At 31.3% G+C, this 19,256-nt stretch overlaps 4 protein-coding genes across 5 annotated transcripts; 1 reads left to right on the forward strand and 3 right to left on the reverse strand.

Moving 5' to 3' along the window:
- Nucleotides 1-1,751: 1,751 nt before the first annotated feature.
- Nucleotides 1,752-3,265, reverse strand: LOC103873744 (glucan endo-1,3-beta-D-glucosidase). Its single transcript, XM_009152136.3, has one exon. The coding sequence runs from the start codon at nt 2,566-2,568 to the stop codon at nt 2,227-2,229; it is 342 nt and encodes a 113-aa protein (XP_009150384.1). The 5' UTR covers nt 2,569-3,265; the 3' UTR covers nt 1,752-2,226.
- Nucleotides 3,266-13,075: 9,810 nt separating this feature from the next.
- On the forward strand, nt 13,076-15,739 carry LOC103873745 (zinc finger CCCH domain-containing protein 67). 2 transcript variants are annotated; one of them, XM_009152137.3, is made up of 6 exons: nt 13,076-13,615; nt 13,846-13,917; nt 14,363-14,482; nt 14,558-14,842; nt 14,931-15,203; nt 15,320-15,739. In XM_009152137.3, exons 1-6 carry the CDS (start codon nt 13,280-13,282, stop codon nt 15,482-15,484), a joined length of 1,251 nt encoding a protein of 416 aa, XP_009150385.1. In that variant the 5' UTR covers nt 13,076-13,279; the 3' UTR covers nt 15,485-15,739. The 2 variants fall into 2 exon arrangements, with proteins under 2 accessions (XP_009150385.1, XP_033128678.1); XM_033272787.1 differs by having other exon boundaries at nt 13,359-13,615; nt 14,542-14,842.
- A 333-nt stretch (nt 15,740-16,072) lies between these two features.
- Nucleotides 16,073-17,038, reverse strand: LOC103873746 (protein NOI4). Its single transcript, XM_009152139.3, has 3 exons — nt 16,674-17,038; nt 16,410-16,607; nt 16,073-16,322 (listed from the first exon to the last, which is right to left on the reverse strand). Exons 1-3 carry the CDS (start codon nt 16,680-16,682, stop codon nt 16,302-16,304), a joined length of 228 nt encoding a protein of 75 aa, XP_009150387.1. The 5' UTR covers nt 16,683-17,038; the 3' UTR covers nt 16,073-16,301.
- Nucleotides 17,039-17,267: 229 nt separating this feature from the next.
- LOC103873747 (nucleoside diphosphate kinase II, chloroplastic) lies at nt 17,268-19,084 on the reverse strand. Its single transcript, XM_009152140.3, has 7 exons — nt 18,809-19,084; nt 18,682-18,738; nt 18,457-18,543; nt 18,226-18,306; nt 18,020-18,132; nt 17,881-17,930; nt 17,268-17,562 (listed from the first exon to the last, which is right to left on the reverse strand). The coding sequence occupies exons 1-7, from the start codon at nt 19,049-19,051 to the stop codon at nt 17,495-17,497; spliced, it is 699 nt and encodes a 232-aa protein (XP_009150388.1). The 5' UTR covers nt 19,052-19,084; the 3' UTR covers nt 17,268-17,494.
- Nucleotides 19,085-19,256: the final 172 nt, after the last annotated feature.

The raw sequence follows: 19,256 nt of genomic DNA on the forward strand, positions 1-19,256 counted from the left end.
AACCAAGTTTTTGTTCACAAAATAGCACTCAAGGCTCAAAGTCACAAAAATAGGTTTCATTAAAGAGGTAAATATACACTTATACTCATTGGGTTAATTAATCCAAACTTTAGGGTTTAGAGTTAAGGGGTGGAGTTTTGGAATTAGGGCTTAAAATTTTATAAAAAATAAATACTAAAGTAAAAAATAAAAATTTTAAAAACAGTTTCAAAAAGTATTTTTAAATTATAAAAAGAAAATTTGAAAAAAAAAATTGAAAAAAATAAAATTATAAAAATTTAGAATCTGAAAACATATAATCTGAAACTATAAAAAAAATTTCTTTTTTTCATTTTCTTATTTTTTATTTTATTTATTTTTGTTTGTTTATTTAATTTTAAACCAAGGGTATTAGGGATATTTTACCCTTTAATGAATGTCATTTTTGTGATTTTTTCCTTCTAGTGTCATTTTTGAGACATAAACTTCAAAAGGTGCTATTATTGACAATTGCCCTTTTGTTTATCATAAATCCATTATATTTTATGATTTACAGTTTTCGATAGCATTAAACCAATAATAATTTGATAAATTCATTTAATTTTCATAAACTTTATATTTTCTTATTATTAAAAATAAAATAAAATATTTTTCTGAAATATGTTTTTTCTGTAAATATTTATTAAAACCATGAGAACACAAATCCGCTTAATCTAATTGAAAACGAATTTATTTTCTTAATAATAAATAAGTTACTAGAAATCTGTAGATTGGTTAAATCTGTAACCAGAGATTTTAAGTTCTAAACTAGATTTTGACCCGCGCTTGGGAAGCACATGTTTTTTGGATTATATTATAATACAAAGTCTTATTATATCAAAAAATATAATTTTTAACAGTTATATAATCTATGAATTAGTTTATTTGATATTTTATATGTTCACTTTTACGTAAGTTTTTTTAGGCATGATAATTATATCCGGATCAAAAAAACAAACCGAACTGACACGGAAATATAGGTTTAGTTCAGGTCGAGAGAAGATAACCTATTGGGGTTTTTTTGGACCCGCATATCTTTGTTTGAGTCTGGATCCTACCCTAGACCCGATCATAAATATGTTGTGTTTATTTGGTATATTTTGAATATGTTTCCGGCATTATGAATATTTTTTTTAGGTTTTTGGTTTACGATTATAGTTTTTGATTTCAGGTAAAATTTTCAAATTGAATTTTTTTTTTGTGTATTTGGATAAAATTTTGGGTATTTTTAATTCAGTGTCAGATTTTGAATAAGATTTTGAATTTTTAGGTATTTGAATTTTTTGGGTATTTTTTTGGAGTTTCAAGTACTTTCCCTGTTTTGGATATTTTTCAGATTTTTTAGATATTTCGAATTTTTTTAGGATCCTAAATACCCGAACAGATGTGGATCCATTATGTCCATATCGGGTCCAACAACCTTTTGATATAGTTTTTTAACGTTATTGTACAAAAACATGGTTGATGAAATATTTTTTAGAAAACTCATTTTTAAATATGAAAATATCTATCAAACTATAGACGGTTGAAAATTTAGTATATAATATGAGATTTTAATGGGAAAATTTATATATGATATGATTACGTTATTATAAAGGAAAGAGGAAGTTAAAATGTACACATATATGTCGTGTAACTTCTCTTACTTTAAATTATATATTATATGATAAAAATGATAATATAAAACATTAGTTTCAATGCTTTTATGATTAAAAGTCAAAATGGTAAACATAATAATAGTAAATTAGTGATGATTAAGATTTAGGAGTGGTATTTGAATAAATAAAGGAATTGAATAAAGTATTGTTAGAGAAATATATGGTAACATATTGTTAGTCTAAGTTTAAGGTAAGATCAAAAAATAATGAGTTAAATAAAAGGGTCCAAACAACTTTGTTAGGTAGATTTTCTAAGACTCCTCCCTTTTTAATAGTATTGATATTACGTGTTTGTTCAATTCATTGGAAAGTTTTTTTTTTTTTGAACTAATTTTCATGGGAAAGTTGTTTATACGTGTTGTTATATTTCATTTCTCTTGTTTAAAAATGGTTCACAAATTAAATGGAAATTTTATATAATAAAACCAACTTTCAAGAAAATAGATAGCAAAACACATAAACAAAAAACCTTTGGGCATCATACTATTGGATCCCAATTAAAAAAAACAATCAAGTAATAACGCAATTTCAAAACAGTTAATATTGCTTTTCAAGTGTAGTACACACATGAGCCATAACTTGGGTCGACAAAGACCCAGCAACTGCTGCGGTTGAACCTGCAAGAGTCTTCAATGCGACCATGACTCTGGTAATAAGCGTTCATCACATACGACGCGTGGTCATAAAGAGTGTTTGGTTCATAGCATACTCCCCCGGGTTGGATCTGTGTACAATCGACGCCGTTGCTGCAAGCGTAGTCAATGTTGGCTTGTAACTGCTCATCTGAAGCATTAGGCATCGCCATGCACCATTGTCTGCATGTCACGACAGGGATTTGGTGGATCGCCACAAGAGATAGGACGAAGAAGAAGGTTAAAAGTTTGGACGACATTATGAGCGAAATCAAAAACACGACAAATCAAGATTTTTGTTGTTGTTGTGGGTATGTGTCTTCTTCTACGCAGGTACGCGTATTTATATATGCAAAAGTCCGAGCCTCGTAACTTTTTTGTGGGAAAGTGATGTGAGGAAATGGAATTACATATGATTCTCTATAAACTATTCCCTTACAAAGAGCTATGATATATTTCTCGAATATTTTAAATATTATGTAAGATCTTTTGCTATTTTACAGTATATTAACTTGCACATAATCAGTGCTCTGTGTAGATCATTCCATCAAGAAATTAGCATACATTTATTAGTTTAATGTTTTTGTAAGATCTTACGTTATATCGTATTAACTACTGTATATCAAATTAATGATCAGTAAATATCTAGAATCAGATTTGCGAGGATTGTATAGTATAAACATTGATTAACAAAGATATAAAACTATGATTTAGCAAACCATGCCAAAACTCCAACTGTAAACCCGGCCAAAACTACGACCAAGAAACCCGTTTCACAAAACCCGCCAAACCAAAACAAATAGTAAATAACTAGTTTTTTGTTGTTGTTGTTGTAAATCCCCCTATATATTATATATTAAAAGAGAAGTCACTTTAGTGATTTCTGGTGACGTCTCGTTCATAGGTGAAGTTTTAAGAAAATTGTTATAATTTGATTAGTAGATGATTTTTAATTTTTATTTATTTAATTTTGATCTAAAATTTAAGGTAAGTTTAAAATCATTTAACATCACTTGCCATATAATCTACAGAATAACAATTTATGGAAACTGATTCTCAAAATTATAGAAAGATTAATAATATTTTATTTATTACTTTTAATATTTATAAACTATAAAATATAATGAACAAAATTTTATATAAGATAATTATAATTGTTTTATACTCTACTTGATGAATTGTATTCGAATATAATTATATAATAATTATTTTAAATATTAAAAAATTCAAACATGTTTATTAATATTATTTTTAAATTATTTATCGTTGTTTAAAGAATAAATTAATCATAATTTTAAAATAATTTACAGAATGCTATAAATTATTAATAAAATTAAATTTACTTTATATTGAATATTTGTTTATTGTTAAATATTTTTTAGAATTTTTTTTTGATTTATTTTTCCATCGACACTACTAAAAAGAAAAGCCCTCTAAATACTTACCTTATTTTGTAATTTCGATATATCATTTAATTCATCGATCTCACTATAATAGGAAAGTACCATTGAATACTAATTGCAAGGGAAAACATAAATTAATGACCAATTAACATCACTTTCCAAATGACTTACATAATATTATTAATAACTATTTATGGTAACTAATTGTCGAAAGTACGGTATATAAATCCATTTTATTAATTCAAATAAATATTTTGGATTCCAAATGACTTACATAATATTATTAATAACTATTTATGGTAACTAATTGTCGAAAGTATGGTATATAAAGTCATTTTATCAATTCAAGTAAATATTTTGGTTTATTATTTTATGTAGTCTATAGATATATTAGAATATAAAGTCATTTTATCAAATCAAATAATTTATTTTAATTCATCGATCCCCTATAAAAGGAAAGTAACATTGAATACTGATTGAAAAGGAAAAAATAATTTAATCCCTCTATTAACATTACTTGCGCAACAATATTAGTTAATACATGTAATAATTAGTTTCCTCATTACAAATGGAAAGAATTCTCTTGATTTTGTTGATTGATTTTTTAGAATTTCTTTTTCGGTTTATTTTAATCATCGACACTACTAAAAATGAAATCACTTTAATACTTAACTTTTGTGTTTTCTCGATTCAAAGAACATCTTTTTGCGATCATTTCTCTGTTTAATTCATTAAATACTCACTAAATATTTTAGATGTTAGAGAAACGAAATTAATTGACAAGATATTTTCTCTCCTAAAATCATGCATTTAAAACTTAATATTTATGGTGAGACTTGTCAACCAAAATTCTGGTGCAATCTATTCACGAGATGTTCTCCTTTAGCTTTATTAACAAGATATTCCAAAAATAATATTACCTTATAAGTATAAGATTTATTGAGAATTTATTAAAGAATATTCTACTTCTTAGCTTATCATGCAAGCTAAATCAATGAGAAACGTCTACCAATTTACTATAAATAAGACATTCACAGTATAAGAAACGAAATAATTGAACTTTGTATTCTGAACTTTTAATGTTAATAATGTTCTGAACTTTTTTTTCTTCTTATTTTAGAACATTAAGCTTTTATATTTCATGAGAGCTGATTTTTCTTTTGGTTTATATGCAGATACCCTATTATGACGATTTCTCCACTGAAGCTATATATGATTTGATTGTACACCTCTTTGTTATATCATTTCGATAACATCTTTGTTCCTCAATCTGGTAAAATTTTTTTACTCAATTTGATAACATCTCTCAAGTAAATCATTTCAATAGCATCTTTTTGTGCTGCGAATATTTTTCTTTTTTTGATTTGTAGATTTATATTATTGTTTAGAATTATAAGCTTATATATACATATATTTGTTTTTTGGTTTGCTGATTGTGATTTTGTTTTATATTTTTTCAGAGATGATTTGAGAGAAGTGGTCATATTTCAGACCTCTAAGAGTTCACCATTCCGATCCTGCAAAAGATGTGCACTTTAGAATGGTATTTTCTCTACTGTACATCAAAATTGGATAATCAATTATATTTTTAAAATATCTATAGTAGGATGGTATTTTCTCTACTGAAATAATATCTTATTTCCTAATCTCATGCTTTAATATTTAAACTTTAAGGACAAGATTTGTTAATTAAATCATTAGTGTAAACTACTCCCGAGATATTTTCTTTTTTATATTTAAAATGTAATTTCAGTAACAATATATTCCATAAATAATCCTAACTTATAGGTAGATACATTTTTAAAATTAATTTGAGAACATTCTATTACATAGCTTATTGTGAAAGCTAACTATTTTAGTAAAGTCTAGCATTTTACTTATCTTTTGTGTTTTCTCGATTCAAATAACATCTTTTTGAGATCATTTCTCTGTTTAGTTCATTAAATACTCACTAAATATTTTAGATGTCAGAGAAACGAAATTAATTGACAAGATATTTTTTCTCCTAAAATCATGCATTTAAAACTTAATATTTATGGTGAGACTTGTCAACCAAAATTCTGGTGCAACCTATTCACGAGATGTTCTCATTTAGCTTTATTAACAAGATATTCCAAAAATAATATTACCTTATAAGTATAAGATTTATTAAGAATTTATTAAAGAATATTCTAATTCTTAGCTTATCATGTTTTTATCAAAAGAAAACGTCAGTAGATCAAATTAATTTTTACATGTTCTTTCAGGCTTGAGTTTATCAGAAGATCAAATTAAGAGTTTATCTTTGGCGGAGATTGAATCAATCATGCGTTTGAACGGAAGCTCATTTACATTGTTTAAGTTTTGAAACGTGTTATCAATAGTATACTATTCTATTGGTTAAGATGTGGCTTTTGTTAGATTTTCTATTAATTAATTTTTTTGTTTTACTTTTGTGGAATTAGCGATATTGTAATGTTGTAAATCAATAATAAAGACATTTTTCTCACTATTAATAGGTGAGAGAGAGAGAGGGTGGGAGAGAGAGGGAGGGAGAGGGAGGGACGGAGAGAGAGAGAGGGAGGGAGTGAAGAGGGAGGAGGAGAGGGGAGAGAGAGTGGGAGAGAGGGAGAGAGAGGAGAGAGGGAGAGAGAGAGATTAGTGTTTACGGTATATCCAAAAGTTTTGAGTTTATTGTTTATGATTTATCCGGTAAAGCCAAAGGGTTAGAGTATACTCAGGGTTTAAGGTTTACCAAGAGTTTAGAGTTTAAAAATTAATGAATGTAATTTGTATATTTTAAAATAAAAAATAAAAACTAACAGCAAAGTAGATTGCATTATATCTTGAATTAAATAATGTTAAGAAGATTTATAGTTTTCAACCACAAATAATGAATTATAACTATGTGATTATTATACATATAATATATATTATGCATATACATGTCATTGTATGTAAAAATTAACTAACCATGTAAAATTAAACTAATCATAATATTAATATCCGCATATGCGATAAAATATCTGCATATGCGATACAATATCCGCAGTCACTCCATAAAGAGCTGGATATTTAATCGCCGAGTTAATAGTTTTTATAAGCTGACAGAGTCTGATTCGAAAATCACCGACTGCAATTCGTATCTTCTCTCTACTCAACCCATTTCTAACATTATTTATTCCATATTTATTACATATTTTGAACTTTTTATTCCATATTTTGAATTTTTTATGTCCTTAATTACATTCTGAAATGGTAAAAGAGGGTTTCAATGGGAATGTAGTGATAATATAAAATATGTTACCTCTGAAACTATTCAATATTTATTCCAGATTTTGAAAATAAAATATCTTCTTAAATATATAAATTATTTTGGAACGTTGCAATTATACGTATACACAATAAATACCTCTTGATACTGAAGTTACTTTGTTCCATCTTGTCCATGTAAAATATTAAGTACCAACATTTTTTTGTACCTGATGCTTTCTCCCAAGGGCGGTGGTATTATGATATAAAATTCGTTACTTATAAAACTATGTACTACTTAGTTAATAATTTGAATATGTTTATGTCCGCATAGGGTGCGGGCCGGCCACCTAGTAACTAGTTAAGTAGAAGAATTATATAGACTAGTTTTCATGAGGATATAAAAGGATCATCATTAATGTTTTCATATTCAGCTTATAAACGTAAACACGAGAAACAAAAACCACAAAATTATGAAAATAAAATCCATATGAGGAGAGGAGAGATATTTTACCAAAAGAAAATTGGTGGGAGTTCGTCTTCCTCTCTGAATATACTCTCTCTGGCTGTATTACTGAAGCTACAAGCATATCATATTATTGGTGCGGCCATGACCTTTATCATGAGTTAATCAAGCTGAATATTATTTTATAAAACCGCATGCTATTCGTATTATTATTAGTTTATTACCAAAAATAAATAACAATTAAATATAGATAATCATACTACCTAATATTTAGAAGTTCACACATTAGCTTACAGGCCCTAGGCCATGTTAGGTGAAACATTTCCAACAGACCCCCAAATTTTTTGAAAAACACTACATACAAAAATAGGCCTCTAAAAAAGTTTTAAGCCTTCAAATTCGTAAGAAAAAAATATTTTACATAGAAACAGTTACATGCCCCTAAAATCTCAAGATCGGTCATGTTAGCCTATAAAGTGTTATCGAAACTAACTGATGCCTATTAGCATATATAAAATATTCATCAGCTTATTTCGAATTTGAGGGTCTGGTTGGTAAGAGATGTAGTTTTACAAAATTTGTAGTAGAAAAAGAAAATTAAAATATTTTAGTGTGGCTGTAAATTTTATTGATGTAGAACTCGGCTGTAGAATTTTGACTGTAATTTTTTTTTAAAAAGAAAAAAAATAATTATTTAATTGTAGATTAATATAGTTTACACATTCTAGACAAGATTTTAAAATATTAAAATAAAATTAATAATAAATTATATTGTTTTATTGAATAAATAAAAATATAATTCGAAATTTTCAAATGATAAGTTATAATATAGTCTTTACCAAATATATATTAGTAGTACACACAGATTGTATTATTTATAAAGGGTGTAACTGGTGACAAATAAAAGGAATATATGGAACGATAGGAATCATTATTTATGGAATTTTGTGGAATGGAATCAGCATTCCATTTGTTCTTGAACATTTTTGATTTGGAATGATTTTTCAAATGATAGTTAAAATTTTATTTGGAATAATATGGAATGTTGTGGAATTGAATGGAATACCCTTTCTATTTTTCTTTTGTAAATGGTGAACAATTTTTGGAATGCATAGGAATTAAGTATTCCGGAAGTTTTTATTCCAAAAACATACATTCCAGTTGCAGCCAAAGTAATTATATAAGGTTGAATTTTATGGTTCCATTTCTTATAAAATACTTGTTTAAAGAAACTTAAATAAATAAGTGTTTATTTATAATAGATTATGCTTAATATTCTAAATAGAGGCTGAAATTAGCAAAATATTCCTCACAAGACATTACCAACTCAAGAGATGCATTTTGTTACATAGAATTCCAAAATTACCTCTCCATTCTATACACAAATCATCAAAGTACACTGACACAACAGTTTCATGTTCATTGTGTAGTTGTGACTAAAGTATTTTCGTCTGCATATTTTCTTGTTCAGCGTGGAAGTACAATTCATTCTCCTTCACACATTTTCTAGAATAAAAAACATGAATGTATTTCTTATAAATTTTTTATTTTATTTGGTAATGCATACTAAAAATAAAACAAACTTGTTAGATATATTTTTAGCATTTTAGTATTACATAATTTTTATTTATTTTAGAAGTATCTAAATTAATACCCGATGATACATAATAATATTAGATAACTAAGAAAAGTCGACTAAACAAATCTTATCCACTAAATACACATACCATTTATCAATTAAGGAGGGGTATTTGTAACATCATACCAGCCATTTACAAGTTCTTTGGTATTAAACTATGTATCAGCTAACAAAATATGTAACTTATAATCAATCATTTATCAAATAATGTATTAATCCACAAAACATATATCAACCAATCTATCACCTGATAAACCATATAAAACAATCTATAAATTGAATCGTCTAACAAAATATGTATTCGAAAGAGTAGAAAATGTAAGAATCGATAAATTAAGGAGTATTTATTCAAAATACACATACCGACCATTTACCAGATAACAAAATATGTATCAACTAACCAAATATGTATAAATTAACAAAATATTTATTCAAAATACACATACCATGTATCAATTAAGGAGAAGTATTTTGTAACATCATACCGACCATTTACAAGTTTTTTGTATCAAACTATGTATCAGCTAATAAAATATGTAACATATAACAAATCATTTATCAAATAGCATACGATCCTATCAGATAAGGTATCAATCCACAAAAAAAAATGTATCAACCAATTTATCAGCTAACAAACCATGTATTGAACAATGTATAAATTGTAACAGTTAATAAAATATGTATTCAAAGAGTAGAAAATGTAAGAACCGATAAAACTGAAGATCCAAAATAACATTATTATTTTTGGCTAACTGAATAAGTGTTGTGAGAGATAATCAAGATTATACCTTATATGTATATGTCAGAGGATATCAAATTTGGGGTGCCATTGAAATAATTGAATATTGTCGGATCTCTATGAAGATTTAAAACCACAAGTAGAGTAAATGTTGAAAATTCAGAGTGAGTTAGATGTAGACAGGGTCGGGCCTGACAATTACCGCCCCAGAAGCAAAATAATTTTTTTGGCCCATTATTTTTGAAAAAAACATGAATAACATTAAAAAGAAAACAAAGGGATTTGAACCCGGCTCAGGTTAGATAATATAACACGTCATTACCAGTAGACCAAAGACTATCTTCTGTTCTTTTTGGCCCCTAAAATAAATAAATATAGTCCGGCCATGAGGCATATGTTTCACATGCCTCCATTCATGTCCGGTCCTGGATGTAGACTACTAGAATTTGACATAATAATTAGGAGAGAGGTAGGAGAAAATAGTTTTCACTTTTTGACACAGACTGACACAAATCAGGAGGTATACATGGAAAGAGATAATAGAGTTTAAGGGTAAAATCAACATATAAAGAGGATGAAAATAGTGGGGGGATAGTTCTCACATAAAACTCTCAAAACCATATATTTAATATTCATAAATATATATGAAGAACCAAACATAAAATTTCTTAGAAATGATATAAGCTATTTAGTTTTTGTAAACAAAAAGTAAAAACATATATACAAATATTCAAAATTAACTAAGATGATTTGTAATATTTAATTAAATATATGTTGATTTAGATAGGCTACAAGGCGACTTAGAAAGGTATTATTACAAGATTGCAAACACAACTACATGAGCTAAAAACTTTCTGATACAAATTTTTTCTTAAAAATGAAGACAAAAATAAAGGAAAAATATTTTAGGAATACATATGAAAGTTTAAAATCTTATATTCTATAATAGCATAGTATGAAATATATCTAGATTCTAGATAGTGTAAATAAATTTATAGCAACAAAAATGTTGCATATATTAAAGCTAACAAGAAATGTTTATCTAGAAAATTATTAAAAAGTGAATGAAATATTAAAATAGGGGTGCCAAAATATGGGATGTAAGTTGGGGTCTTAAGGCAAATGCCTTTCTTGTAACATAATGAGCACGGCTCTGAGTGCAGGTACCACTGAAATCGCATTGCGCCTTGGTGGCACCAAGGTTCTGGTAATACAAGTTCACCACAAACGACACCTGATCTCTAAGAGTGTTTGGTTCGTAGCAGATTCTACTGCGTTGGATCGTTGTACAATTGCAGAAACCTCCTGAGTCGCTGCAACACCAATCTATATTCGCTTGTAGCTCTGTCGTTTTAAAATTCGCCATGCACCATACATTTTTGTTTTTAACCAGCGCCGAGAGGTTTCTTGAGATTATGGAGACGGCTGATATGAGCAAGAAGAAGAAGAGTGTCGTCAATCATACCATACATTGTTTTCTTGACGATGTTTGCTTGTATACATTGTTTTATTGACCATGTTTGCTTGTAGATAATACAATTGTTCAAATAAAAAAAACAAAGGCAGTTAATAAGGCATAAATGTTTATAATATGGAATCCAAAATTTCTTTGTTCATTTATTTTCCCCTCATATATAGCGCCATTAGGGATGTCAAAATGAGCTAGCTCGTTCAGTGAGCTCGGATATTTCATGAGTTAGCTCATCTCATTTATTATATAAGCTTCAATATGTAAACTCAAACTTAGATCATCTAGATCATGAGTTAAATTAGCTAACTCACGATCAAATATAAAAATTAAAAATAACTATAAAAGTAAATTGTAAAATAAAATAATTTTCATAATATAATTTAAAATTAGTCCAAAACATAATATAGTTTAAAATTAATCCAAAAATATATTCTCCATAAGAGTTTTGAGATGATTCATGTTCAAAATCTTCATCTATTCAAATAATAAATGAATATATATATATATATATATATATATATATATACGGCATGAGAGTCTTAGGAACATTTTTTTTAGATTTTAATTCTAAAGATATATTATATGAGGATTAATATAAATATTCTTTTACATTTTGTATATATTTATAAATTTTTAGTTTTACATTTTAATTTTAGAAGATAAATATGATTAATATAGAAACTATCTTTTTTACATAAGAAAAATAGAAGTCATCTATGTGTATATATATATATATATATATATATATATTAAGTATAAAAACGACTAAGCTCATGAGTTAGCGCATGATCATTAAAGATCGCTTATATAACTCGTAATCTAATTTAAGGTTCATCATCAAGCTCATTTATTAAATAAGCCTAAAAACAAACATTATGTTCATGAAAAATCGAGTTGAGCTGAGTCAGCTCATAAGCTATATAACTCATTTTGACAAATAAACGCCATAGTATATTTTCTTAATTAATAAAGCATAAAAGGTGAAGAATAAAATCTAATAGAGTTAATGTATTTCGATCCTATTTTTAATATTGGTAAAGAAGGCAAGTTCTAGTGATGTGGCAAAAGTATAAGCATGCAACGAAATGCCCTTTTGCGTGCAATTGATAGCAATCTCTTCGCACTACTTCATTTTGTCTCGGTCACCACTAGTGTTTATGATTAACGTATAATCATAATACACTTTAGTAACGAATAACGATTGAGAAATTTCAAAGTATAATTTGAAGATAAAATCTGAACGTCGACTCTTGAGGGCTGTAATTTCTTTTCAATCAATAATTGAAACGTGGTAATATCGATGAAGCGATGGTAATTTAGTGATTTTTTCTGGGAGTCCGCGTGTATTAACGTCAATTCTGGATTGATTCTTTTCAAAAGCTAAATTATTACTGTTTTGCCAATTTGATCTTAGGTTTCGACTCAAATAGTTAGTATGATGATCATAATAAATGATCGGTCTATTTTTTTTATCATTAGTCAGACAATACGGTATCCAATCCATTTTATAGCATTAAATTTGTTTTTTCGGAGAAAACCGGATCAGTATATTGAAAAAAAAATTGTTGAAATTTTAAATATTTTTTTTGTCTTTTTACCAAAAAAAAAAATATATATATATATATATATTTGTCACGTGAGATGTAGGATAGAGAGAAAGACACGAGCAGTGTCGGCAAGCCCATTGCTTACCACAACTCCCCTGTCGGGCTAAGAAAAGAGCGCTATGTGATGTATTGCTCTTGTTGGGCCTTTCATTATAAACGAAAAAGGCTGAAAAAATTAAACTATAAAATTACACTTTTGGTACACAATGTTCTTCAGATTCTCACTTGTGTCGCATACTTTTCTTTTAAGCCAACTTTGTGTTTGTGTTGCTTACGAGAAAGAAGAAACTACCCAAAAAGGCAAAAGCGCGTTTAAAGTTTTCATCTTTTCTTCCTCAAATTCGGTTCTGATCTTCTTCCTGGTGGAAAAATTAGAGATTTCTGTAAAATTGTAATGTCATTTTGAGTAAAAATCATGAGCAAGCCCGACCCGGATCCGAAACCGGCTTCAGGATCTTCCAGGGAGAAGGATCCGGTAGCCGATCACGTCACCGAGGAGCTAAGTGATGATCTCAGGAATGTGGGTTTGTCGGACGAAGCTACGGAAGAGCTGAGCGTGCCGATTAGTGTAGCTGAAGGAGATGGAGAAACGGATCAGAAGGAGGAGGAAGGAAGAGAGCGTGTGGAGAAGAGAATGATGGTGTATCCCGTGAGACCTGATGCAGAGGATTGCTCCTTTTATATCAGAACAGGGAATTGCAAATACGGATCCAGTTGCAAGTTTAATCATCCTGTCCGAAGGAAGCTCCAAGTACTCTTCTTCTTCTTCCACCTTGTGTGCGATCTTTGTGATGTAAAGTTTAGTTTTTGCGACATTATTTGGATAAATCCTGTTCTGGTTATTCTAGTGGAAACAATTTTCTTTTGCTCTCTTGTTCTGGTTAGGGAGATTTAGAACGGAAAAGTGATTTAGGCCTTTGTTAATTTTAATGATGATAAACTTAGCTTTTTTTGCTACTCTAATGTTTCGTTGATTGGAAGATTGGTAGGGATAAAGTAAAGGAAAAGGAAAGGGAAGAGAATGTGGAGAATCCGAGGCTCATGGAGTGCAAGGTTAGAATAATAATGTCTTTCCTTTCCTCTGTAATGGCATTATCAAAGATTATATTGCTTTCTTCTGTCTCGAATCGAATATCTTGTTATGCTCACGGTTCTTTTAAACTTCCTACTACACTTGTATGATGATAGGGATATATGGTCATGTTGTTGTCTAAGACTACAATTACAAAAGCTTTTTTCAGTAGGAATAAACTGTGTATTTGTCAGACAATGGAAATTGAAGTTTTCTGGGGTAGTTGTTCTCTTGTTCATTGATGATTTTTGGTGCTGGGTTTGTAAAAGATGGATGATTAGTGTTTGCCTTTTTCATATCTGAAGATTACCATTCTTTTTTGTTCATATCATGTCCCTGATTTTCTGTGCACTGTTTACCTTTTCATTATCTCTTTTTGTATTGTATGTGTATGTTATCTCCTTTTATTCCTCTTTTCTTTTGCAGTACTACTTCAGGACTGGAGGGTGCAAATATGGAGAGACTTGTAGATTCAGCCACACTAAAGAACAAACTTCTCTGCCCACACGTCCAGAGCTTAACTTCCTTGGTCTTCCTATCAGACCGGTAATTCATCAAATTGATTTAGACATTTTCTAGCATCCTGTCTATAAAACCTGTAATAGTCTAACCAATTGTCAGGGAGAGAAAGAATGCCCTTTCTACATGCGTAATGGTTCCTGCAAGTTCGGAAGTGACTGCAAATTTAATCATCCTGATCCTACCGCTGCTGGAGGAGTTGATTCTTCTTTGTTCCGTGGTAACAATGGTGGATCATTTGCTCCAAAGGAGGCGCCACAAGCAAGTTCAACTTCTTGGTCCTCATCGAGACACATGAATGGGACTGGTACTGCTCCTTTTATTCCAGTCATGTACTCACAGAACCGTGGAGCTTCTCCTCAAACTCCAGAGTGGAGTGGATATCAGGTAGCCATATTCTGCATGACTTGTTTTGATGTACTATATAAAACTATAGTAGTTTGCGTTTAATAGATTTTCATTCTTATTTGTGTAGGCGCCTTCTGCCTATCCACCAGAAAGGAATGTGCTTCCTCCTTCCACATACTCAGCGAACAATGCATTGGCTGAAACTAGTTCATTCTCACAACTCCAACAGCAGATGTCTACTGAGGAGTTTCCAGAACGTCCGGATCAACCAGAGTGCAGTTATTATGTTAAAACGGGGGACTGTAAGTTCAAATATAAATGCAAATACCATCATCCCAAGAATAGATTGCCAAAGCAATCTCCATCCTCTTTCAATGACAAGGGCTTACCCCTAAGACCTGTGAGTGTGTTTCTCTTCCATTATGTTCATTTGTGCTCCGTTCTAATATGCTAAAAAAGATTGTGTTCCATAACAAACTCTGTGATTCACACCTTAATCCATTTTGATACTCTCAGGATCAGAGCATGTGCACACACTACAGCCGCTATGGCATCTGCAAATTTGGTCCAGCTTGTAGATTCGATCATTCTATACCGCCTACATTCTCGTCCACCAGCTCCCAAACCGTAGAAACTCCTCAACTTGGAGGCAACGGAAATGAAAACGACGGCTGGAATTGACACCACGTGTTCAGAAGCCTCCGTAAGGGATAATTTCTGTTTTTTTTTATATCGAAGGCTTTTTCAGTTCTTAGGATCAAAACGATGTTTCTGGTTTTGGAGTTTATAAAGAAAACATTTAGGTAAATTATAGTCTCCAAACTATATCTATCTGGCAAGTCAGTCTTGTTTTTTCGTGATTTTCATCAAATAATTTTTGTTCTCTGGCTTTAACTGTAACTAAGGTTCAGTCTAATGGAAGCCTGCCCTCTTTCATGCTTTGTTCTTCCCATTGGTTGCTCTCTGAATGATTTTCCTGGATTTCTTTCTGCCTGGTTCTGTTTATATCTAAATCTTAAGAATTGCTAGAAACCTGAACCAGACAATGATAATGTATGTACATATATAGTTTTGCCTACTTCTATGTCAGGACACATGTTCCTGCTGTGATTGTCTGGTACAATTTTTCAGGTGTCAGCATCTTTGTTAGAGCTCACGACATATGGATGTTAATTTTGTCGGGAGGCTTTTCAGCAACCCATATTATAGTCTTGTGTTTCATATGTATGAACAATAGGATTCTCTCTGGAAAGGACTGTGTCTCAAATCTCATGAAAAAAAAAACAAGTTCTTATGGGGGATTCAGGAGACAAATGTATTCTCGTATATCCATTGTGGGAAAAAGAAGAAACAAAAGGTATAGTGAACAAGTATAATATCAGCAGAAGACAAAAGAAGAAGAAGCAAGCCGAGATGTAAGATATGGTTTGTGAACTCCGAAGACATCTTGTTTCACTTGTTTGAGATCTCTCTGCTAACTTCTTCAGCTCCATAATCCTCAAAAGCAAAGCCATTTCTTCTGCTCAGAGAACATAAGTCATCAGGTAAGCAAATTTGGAGAAAGAAGTAAGAAGTTAAATGTGATGAGAAGAAAGAGTAAAACTACCTTAGCTTTTGGGTTTTGAGAATCTTGGTGGTTGTTTTGATCGGTGTTCTGAGGTGAAACCAGAGTACTAGGGCCTGCGCTGCCGGATGCTTTCTTGGTCTTCTTCTCGTCACTAGCTTTGCTGAAAATGACAGTGAATCCTTCGGCGGATGCAGGGTTGTTCACATCCCATTCACCAAACTTTGGCAGTGGCTTCCCCTGCACCAAAACAGAGTTTATAAATTAGAGATGAGGAAAAGCTTTAAGACTTTTGTTTGTTCTTACCGTGGCCATTGTTGAGATTAAAAGCAAGAGGAAAGAGAGATGAAGATCTAGAGAGAGACGTGGGAGGAGAAGGAAGAGAAAGGAAGTTGTAATATACAGGCAAGAGAAGAAACATGATGTAGAGGGAAGCACGTCGTCGTTGACAACACATCATTAGCCAAATCAACCTCACCTCTTCTCATTCCCCGCATGTTTCACCAACCCAAGTACCTAACGAAAATTAATAGAAAACAAATACAAAAAGTTGTGGAGACCAAGAAGGTTTGTGTAATAAGTAAACTAGTAACGTGATTAGTGGGAGGTGAATCTAGCAATGCCGCTCGTTTTGACTTTTCAAACTGAAGATTTAAACTTGGTTCGTGGGAGGTATACATTGTTCTCGACGATAAAAAAAAGTGGAGCAGCTCGGTAGATTATTCAACATGTTAACTGCAGACAAGTTGAAGACGACGTTGGGAACTTCCTCCTCCTGGGGAAATTGAGATTCCATATACTGACCGGTCCTAGAGATAAACAGAAATGAGAGATCCCGGTTCAGTGATGTGAACAATCTCAATCATGCATCTTCCACTATGTAAGGCCACCATTGCTCAGTGCAGAGAAATATATGATTTGAACCAAATGTGGGTGAATCTATTCAACTCATTTCATTACATGACAAGTGTGATTAAAGATGCCAGAAAGATCAACAAGTCCACGTACACGACCCATAAATGGCACTTACATTGCCGCCAAAACAAAAACAAAAACAAAACAAAGGACCAAAGCCCATATTCGCACTCAGTAACAAGGAAAAAGTATTGAATTTGTCTTCTCAAGGATCACTCCCTTAGCCATTTAGCTAGAGCTGAATCCCACCCGCACAGCTCGCCTTCTTTGAACCACAGAGCTGTGAAACAACCACCACCAGAGTCAAAATGTCAGCAACCGAGAACTAATAGTGAAGCAAACTCAGGAATACGGATATTTGGTTAAAAACCAAGTGAATGAATAAGCAATGTAAATAGTATTATTCATGATTTATTTTAACCAATCGAAAGACATAATATGAAACTGAGCCAAACAAAACAATCTGTGTTGCCAAAGTATGATCTACTCTAGTTATGTGAGCCTTGCTTGCATTTCTAGTTTTCTCACTAGACGGACATAGTCGCTGTCTTAGTGATTAACATGGATGAATGATTTTAAGAAAACAAGAAATTCTCACCAATCTCACGCTTTCCGTTTTCAGGACTATCACTACCATGCACGATGTTTCTGAAAATCGCATCACGTAAACATCAAACAATGAGAATCATCTAATACAATCACCAATTTTTAAAAGGTAATAAAAAAGAGTCTCTAACCTTCCGGTTTGTACAGCAAGATCTCCTCTAATGGTACCAGGTTCAGCTTGAAGAGGATCAGTTTTCCCTATCAGCTTCCTGGCTGAAGCAACCACACCAACACCTTCCCAAGCCTTTTACAAGAATTGAAACATCACAAGCAATCAACTTCAATAAATCTGATTACAATTAAAAATCTGGATAAGAATATCAGTGATAAGTCATACCATACACACAACAGGGCCGGAAGTGATGTACTCAATCAGGCTAGGAAAGAAAGACTTAGCACTAAGATCCTTATAGTGTTCCTGCCAATTGATTAACACACAAAAAATGAGATGAAAAGTGCAATAAGTTAAGTTTTAAGTCATGATCAAGCTTCAAGTTCTAAATATTCACCAATGATTGTGAGAAACATCTTAACAAAGTGAAACTAATGATGTTATGAGTGAGAGTACCTCAGCCAATTCTTTTGGGCATTGGAACATCTTAAGTCCAATCAGTTTAAATCCCTTCCTCTCAAAACGAGAGATGATTTCTCCAACCTAAGTTACATCAAAGGAAACAATAAAGAAGTTGAAGCCAAGATAGCAAATCACATTCAGAGATCTGTAGAGTTCCAAAGTTCAGCACTTTAACGGTTCAAAAGAGGTAGAAGAAAAGAACAGAAGAAAATGACTTACAAGGCCTCTTTGGATGCCGTCTGGTTTGACCATAATGTAAGTCTCCTCAACTTGCTCCTGATAATATAAAACGGAAGCCTAAGTAATGAACAAGAGTAACGAGCATCATTAGAGGCGAAACGCTAACCATAGAAGCGACGAGGTGAGGGAGGAAGATTCCCAAATCGGCGGAGCTCGAAGCGCAAAGACGGCGGCGGCGTGTCGGAGAAACACGAGAGAAGAGCCGGAACTGAGGACGAAATGCAGCCAGCTCAGTGCGTAAGTTAACGGTGGTTGGACAAGAGTTTGAATTGCAAGTTGCCGACTTTACTATCGGCGACGGCGAGGCGGCACAGAGAGTCCATTGACCAACCACAGCCATTCCAACCATTGTGTGTTCTGTCTCACTGTCCAATTTCCTTTAGCTTTTCATATCGAATCAGAAGAAGCAAAAATGACATATTTACCCTCTATCCATTCAGAAATCGTTGGGTCTAACAGATCAATTGGAAAGTATCGGGATCAATTTTTTTTACAACAAATTACAAAAAGAGTCTCGTTTTTTTTTTTTTTTGAACACATCAAAAAGAGTCTCG

This window comes from Brassica rapa, chromosome A06 (assembly GCF_000309985.2).
Source record: "Brassica rapa cultivar Chiifu-401-42 chromosome A06, CAAS_Brap_v3.01, whole genome shotgun sequence".
NCBI classification, from domain to species: domain Eukaryota; kingdom Viridiplantae; phylum Streptophyta; class Magnoliopsida; order Brassicales; family Brassicaceae; genus Brassica; species Brassica rapa.

What these genes read in the sequence shown, in the direction of transcription:
- LOC103873747 (XM_009152140.3), bottom strand. Translation starts at nt 19,051, where the DNA reads ATGGTTGGAATGGCTGTGGTTGGTCAATGGACTCTCTGTGCCGCCTCG. An exon ending in GCCCAAAAGAATTGGCTGAG is followed by an intron (nt 18,307 to 18,456) that starts GTACTCTCACTC and finishes ATCAATTGGCAG; the next exon opens with GAACACTATAAGGATCTTAG. An exon ending in CTTGCTGTACAAACCGGAAG is followed by an intron (nt 17,931 to 18,019) that starts GTTAGAGACTCT and finishes TGCGATTTTCAG; the next exon opens with AAACATCGTGCATGGTAGTG.
- LOC103873745 (XM_009152137.3), top strand. Translation starts at nt 13,280, where the DNA reads ATGAGCAAGCCCGACCCGGATCCGAAACCGGCTTCAGGATCTTCCAGG. An exon ending in CTGTCCGAAGGAAGCTCCAA is followed by an intron (nt 13,616 to 13,845) that starts GTACTCTTCTTC and finishes GTTGATTGGAAG; the next exon opens with ATTGGTAGGGATAAAGTAAA. An exon ending in CAGAGTGGAGTGGATATCAG is followed by an intron (nt 14,843 to 14,930) that starts GTAGCCATATTC and finishes TTATTTGTGTAG; the next exon opens with GCGCCTTCTGCCTATCCACC.
- LOC103873746 (XM_009152139.3), bottom strand. An exon ending in CTCAAAACCCAAAAGCTAAG is followed by an intron (nt 16,323 to 16,409) that starts GTAGTTTTACTC and finishes TTCTCTGAGCAG; the next exon opens with AAGAAATGGCTTTGCTTTTG.
- LOC103873744 (XM_009152136.3), bottom strand. Translation starts at nt 2,568, where the DNA reads ATGTCGTCCAAACTTTTAACCTTCTTCTTCGTCCTATCTCTTGTGGCG.